Source organism: Bactrocera latifrons, unplaced genomic scaffold (genome assembly GCF_001853355.1).
Source record: "Bactrocera latifrons isolate USDA-ARS-PBARC rearing strain unplaced genomic scaffold, ASM185335v1 scaffold_708, whole genome shotgun sequence".
Lineage (NCBI taxonomy): Eukaryota > Metazoa > Arthropoda > Insecta > Diptera > Tephritidae > Bactrocera > Bactrocera latifrons.
Genome location: NW_017537388.1, coordinates 44,449 through 50,469, shown reverse-complemented (window position 1 = coordinate 50,469; position 6,021 = coordinate 44,449). Strand labels below are relative to the sequence as shown.

Here is a 6,021-nt window from a genome sequence, read left to right as displayed (position 1 = left end):
AGCTTGAAACCGTGTGCAATATCTTATAAAGCTATCACTTTCAGTGATAAATTTCGATATTATAAGATCTTTTGATCTCTTTTGCTTTGTACCGTGCTTAGAGCGTGTAGCTTCTACAGGTGTGCTTTGTTTATTCACTAAAATACGCGTTAATCGTTTTTGTTAACCGCTCTATTGTATTTAAGTAGTTGCGATTTTATATATATTTTTAAATATTTTCTATTACGGATTTATCCGTATGTCCTTGTAAATTAGTACTCCTAAAGGCGGTATACGAAGTCAATATCCTTTGTACATATATGTGCACGCTATGTACGTATTGATGTGCATATGATATGCCAAATTGGTTGGAATTCAATTGGTTTTGTAGTACAAAGAACAAGGAGGTAGGGTCAAATAATATTTGCCTATACAGGCTTAGAGTATGTACTATATAAGTATGTACTAATATGTTTATCGTTAGTAAAATTTTATTATTATGTTTTGTTTTTTTTTGTTAAAATTCCGTTTATTGTTTATAATTAAACTATTATCGCAGCTTCCAATAATTTAAGATTTATTATAGCTTTTATGTTTGGATATACCCCCTAAATCAGGGTATGTAGCGTATGCAAAAAGAATACCGAATATATGTATACAGTATGTACTATATTATATATTATATTTGCGAGGTCAGAATTTAGCGAGAAAAGAAAATGCACAATTTGCAGGTCATTAGCCTCTGCATTTGCCGATTAGCAAGTATATGCCTCAATATATTAATATTTGAATGTTTGTTTGTATGTATGTATTTTATAAGTAAGATTTGGGTAAGTGCATATGTAAATATGTAAGTTTGTATTTATTCTCGCATTGGAAAGTTCTCTCGCGTGATGAGGTGAATGGTTGATTCGGTGTGGTGAATTGATGTACATGTGATTCGACGTCGCTACTCATTTAGCCACAATACAAAAGCCAATACTCTTGCCTTTATCTCTCTAACCACGTTTGGCGGAAGACCGGCTTTCGAAATTTTTGCTGCCAAGGATGCAAAATGTTGTGCCGTGGAATTCGTCTTTTGCGCTACTCCAACTAATGCCAAATTATTGCGCCTGCCGATCTCGAAAACTTCTCAAACGCGTTACTGTTCTTTTCCTGCGAAAATGATTTGGAAACTAATTAGGAAATCTGTCAAAAAATATTAATAATAATAATAATAATAAAATAAAATATACCTTTTGTACACGTGTATCAGAAGATGTGAGCTGAAACGTTTCTATTGGAGAATCAATATTTCTTGTAGCCAACACTTCACTTTCAACCTCTTCGCTGAAACTACTAATAGTACCGTAAAATACATTATAAATTGCAGCGCTTATACAAGTCCCGGAGGCTCTTCCACCTCTTTCTGCACTCCGATTCTATAAATTAAATTAATATCACAATTTATTAAATTTTATTCATAATTTAACTTACCGCTCAACCTCGTGTGTGCAGAAATTTCCTTCCACGCAATGTCTTTTTTCCTAAAACTTTTGTAATCTCTGTGTGAGATATCGCAAATAAGTTGGTAATTACGCACTTCCTCGATCAAATTTTCGTCTAAATTCATTGTGAAATCTGAAATATAACATTTTAGTTGTAAACGAAACATAATTATATGTATATAATAAATGTAAAAATCTTATAAAATTAAATTAATGCGTACAGCGAGCAAATCAATCCACTTTCTGCAACACAATATATATATATAACAGCATATACAAAACATCACAGTTGTCGATTTTGTATGTACACAATTTCGTTGTTACCATACTAATACCTTTCACTTCAATAAAATTTAAATACTTTGTTTAAAGTGAATTTTTTTATGCAAAAAATAAGTAAATATGTAAATTTATGTCTTTTGTCCAGTTTTATTCTCCTCTTTTATTTATTCCCTTTAGTATAATTTTATTTTTTGACTAATTAATTATTATATCATTCCACGTTTTTTAACGTGCGGTTGCCTTTTTCTTTAAGTTATAAGCTTTGAGCTTCCATTTCTGTAATTTCAATATATCTGGTAATTTGAGCTATAACCTATTATGCCAACGAATTGTATGATATTGTTTTAATATATCTCTCAGCTTTCGTGTCCATTTCGAAGTATTCATTAAGCCATTTCAAGTGCAAACACTCAAAATACTTTTTATAGGTTTTTTCTAAAATTTGTCAAAATATTTCTTCACGTCAAAAATATGAATATTTTTGAAAGAAAGGGAGACGCAAATAATTATAAAGGGTGATCCATTTTGAGTTTCTATTGTTTTTTAAGAAAAATCACAGAAACTTCAAATTTGGTTTCGAGTTCAATTTCAGGAACCAAATAGTCGGTTATCGCGAGATAATGGTCGAAATTGATTGACAAACCACATCAAACCGTTAGTTTTTCTAGATAAAAAGGCAACTTTTCAATCTCTTCTTCTCAAATGTGGCTACTTTGCTTGTTTACATCTCCATTGAGCCAGAAATAGGCCTTATCGCTGAACAAAATTTGGCTCGAAAACGTCGGTTCTTCTTATAACTTTACAGGAGAACAGAGCTTATTTTATGCCATACGTCTGCCCAAGGTTCTGCCAACGGCAAAAAATTTATTATCCATGGTAGTACGCTTAGTAGGCCGACTATGTCCTTATAGAACGTGAATCTTCGTAATGAAGCTGAAAATTTTAAACGTTGTTCACTAATAAATCTTTCCATGATAAACTACCAAGCAATACTGAGTGTGATTTGTAAAAAAACAGGCCACGGTTTACTTGGATCACCCGTTACTTACATATTGCAGTTAGTTTATTTTGTTGGATCTTCGATGCTCACCATTCAGGGTAACATGCCCCACGCATTTTATTTATCCCTCCTCACTAAACTTTTAATAAGTAGAGCAGGAAGTCTCACCTAGAAGCGACAAATAATATGCAAAAGCCTATCAAGTTACTAAATGAGCTATGAGCAGAACCTAACGCCCAACAATTAGTTAGATTAAAACAGAAAATCTTTGCCAATTTCATTATTATTCTCAAGCCCACCAATAGCTGTAAGAATGTGTTCGTTACGGAATGGAGCAGGGAAACGCTCAATTACTCACACGTAATTTGCATTATTTACGTGTCCCCTAGTATGTACCATGCGCTACAGGCTGGCATTCGTTGTACAATTGGCATACTGGTGAGCTACACCAATTGCGGTTCTATCTGCTCTACAGTGCTGGTATGCAGCTTTGCTTCGCTTTGTTCACACCGTACACCGATCCACTGAAAGGTTCGATGGTAAAGTGATTCAGTGGACGGATATAATGACAAATGCTGGAAGATACCTAATGTTCGCCGCGCTCTGTTTTTACATTTGGACACGTCGCCAAAATATGATCAGACTTTGGGAGGAACTGGACTTTATGTAAGATTGTATATTACCCGCAGTTGAGGGTCATGTCTCAATGCGGACACGTTGGCTACTTCTGGTCAACACATATTGTAACCCCGTTAAACTCACTTTATGTGCTGCTGCAATTTTCGCAACAAACCAATGAACATGTCGTAATGACATTTGTCAGTTGGGCTCGGTCAACGTTCCAGGTAATGTTAGCCTACTATACGCTCGTGATTTCTGCGATTTCATGCACAAATAGCAAGCAATCAATGGGGAATTAAAGAGCGTGCTCACGGATCACGGGGATCTGTGTGAATTCGTTTCGCCCATACCCGACACACAAATCAATTTTGCGTTCGTTCTTCACACAGTAAACATGTGCCACAGGCAAGCGGAATATTTCTTGGAATTTATTTCTAATGTTTTACCTATTTCTTTGTATTTCGTTAATAAGTTATTTCAACTTTTATTTTCTCAATTTTATTTTTATATTTATTACGTTTCGTTTGCCAAATTGCCAATTCATATTTTATAAGATCAATAAATTTTGATACGAAATCTTTATTAAGGGGGCCTGTTTTAGAAACTGCAAATCGATTTTTTTTTTTTTTTTGCTTAAATCTCTTTAAAAATAATCTAGGAATATGTCCCCAAAGTTATAGATGGGAATTCGAAATAATATCGAAGTTAGAAGGGAAATAGTGACCGAGCGTTTTTTATGTTTACGATTTTTCTTAATTGGCGACTAAACGTAGTATGGAATATGGGACAAAGTTTATTATCTTTGATATTAAAATATCCTCTATTTAAACTATAATAAATAAACTAAGAAAAGTCAAGTTTAAACATACATATTTTTAAACAACATTAAGTAAAATTTATTTTGGACAAAAACCACTTCTTCCAATTTTTAATTATTTTCTAAATTTTACACTTTTTTTTTGGAATTTTCTTAGTTTAACTAAAAGATAGGTTATTAAAAAAATGAATCCGCCCCGCCCGAAAAATGCACTTGCGAGATGCATCGGGCAATTGCTTCCCAAAGGCAGAATATCAAAGATTTCGTATCCAAAAAATTTGTGAAAGATGTTCAAATATATAGCTATAAACCCTAGAAATTTCAATTATTTCTTTCTCTCCAAAAAAAATCGTCAAAAAATAGATTTTTTGAAGCCTCTAAAGCAGGCTCCTCCTTTAACACTTCCAATGTTCGTCTTCGATCTTCAGTGTTCGGCGACACGAGAGAAATGAGATTTTGTGCGCACACAACGCCATGAGTGACATGATCGTAAAAAATCAAATATTTTCGCGAACATGGATCAGTACGCGCACAAGCCCATAAACGAGTAAGAAGCATGCGCACACAAACCAATCGAACTCACTTGTGTGTCGTGTATGGGCACTTTAAGCCTACCATATTTTCGCAATAATGAGACGCATGTAGGTCGTGTACGTTTACGCATGCTGACGCAACGTTTGTCCCTCTTGGTTGCGGCGCATTTCGAATACCTGCACTTCGCGTCTTGCGCTTCGGGCAGCTCATTTTCTTCTTATACTAATTAAGTGTTTCATTGTTTGACACATATTTCATTTGAATTCGCTCTACAGTTTGATCGCATGTCTGTTATTAGAGGTGCTGTATGCAAATTTAGTGGCGAATATCATCGGGGTACCGTGGTTACTTTCGTCTTATGCGCGGAACACAATGCTCGCGACAGACTGCAGCAGCAAGACAGTGAACTGAAAACGGCGTTGTGAATCCTACTACATGAACGTTTGTGAGAGGGCAGCAACATAACAATGGCCGGCATGTACACAAAACAACGCAGTTGTCCATTTTGCATGTACACAATTTCGTTGTGGCTATACTAATACCTTGCATTTCAATAAAATTTTAATATTTTGTTCAAAGTGAAATTTTTAAGAAAAAAATAAGTAAATAGGTAAATTTATTTTTTTTAAATTATCAATTGTTATTATAAATGATGTAACAGAACTATTTTATGCTTTTATTTGTAAAATAACGTCAGGGTTGTCGGGCTTTGAGTAATATTACATTTTACGTATTAGTGGTATCACCACTCTACCTCATCTCTCTATCTTCCATTCTACTGTCAACTCTACTGTCGTCCTACTGCCGTTGGCAAATATAGGATAAAATTGAAGTTAGCGAGAACGACAACTGTCGGCCTGCTGTCGTGTAGTCGTGAAGCTGCCAAAGTAGGTCCGTCCATAAGAACGTGTATGTTTTAATATTTCACAGATGTCGTTTGCAGTCCGTCGCGAGCATTGTATTCCACACATTATAATAAAAGTGAGAAGATTATGCATGAGGCTAGCGAGGTTAAGTTTTCCTCTCTCAGCTGGATAATTTTTCTCTGTACCTCTGTTGCAAACGTCTACGTGTTATAGCAGAGCCAGTGAAAAACGCTACTGCCTTCCTYCCTTTTCCTTCCTCATCGGTGAAATGTGTGAGCAGTGAAAAACGTGGCAAAAACGCAGAATTAACCATCTTGTTTGTTTGCATTTGCACAATGTTGCCATTGCTCAATACGCATATATAGTGTTGTACACATCTATGTTTTCAATTACAATTTTTTATAATATAAAATATCAAAACTGAAAACAAACTAT

The 6,021-nt window shown here is 34.7% G+C and overlaps 1 protein-coding gene across 1 annotated transcript; it reads right to left on the bottom strand.

The window, feature by feature from the left end:
- Positions 1-928: 928 nt before the first annotated feature.
- LOC108975981 (transcription factor Adf-1-like) lies at positions 929-1,736 on the bottom strand. The gene is made up of 4 exons (XM_018944842.1): positions 1,688-1,736; positions 1,456-1,599; positions 1,350-1,400; positions 929-1,071 (listed from the first exon to the last, which is right to left on the bottom strand). Exons 2-4 carry the CDS (start codon positions 1,589-1,591, stop codon positions 929-931), a joined length of 330 nt encoding a protein of 109 aa, XP_018800387.1. The 5' UTR covers positions 1,592-1,599; positions 1,688-1,736.
- Positions 1,737-6,021: the final 4,285 nt, after the last annotated feature.

Coding starts and splice junctions, on each gene's coding strand:
- LOC108975981 (XM_018944842.1), bottom strand. CDS start 1,591: ATGAATTTAGACGAAAATTTGATCGAGGAAGTGCGTAATTACCAACTT. Junction 1,401..1,455: donor TGCACACACGAGGTTGAGCG/GTAAGTTAAATT, acceptor TTTAATTTATAG/AATCGGAGTGCAGAAAGAGG. Junction 1,072..1,349: donor CCGGGACTTGTATAAGCGCT/GCAATTTATAAT, acceptor ATTTGGCATTAG/TTGGAGTAGCGCAAAAGACG.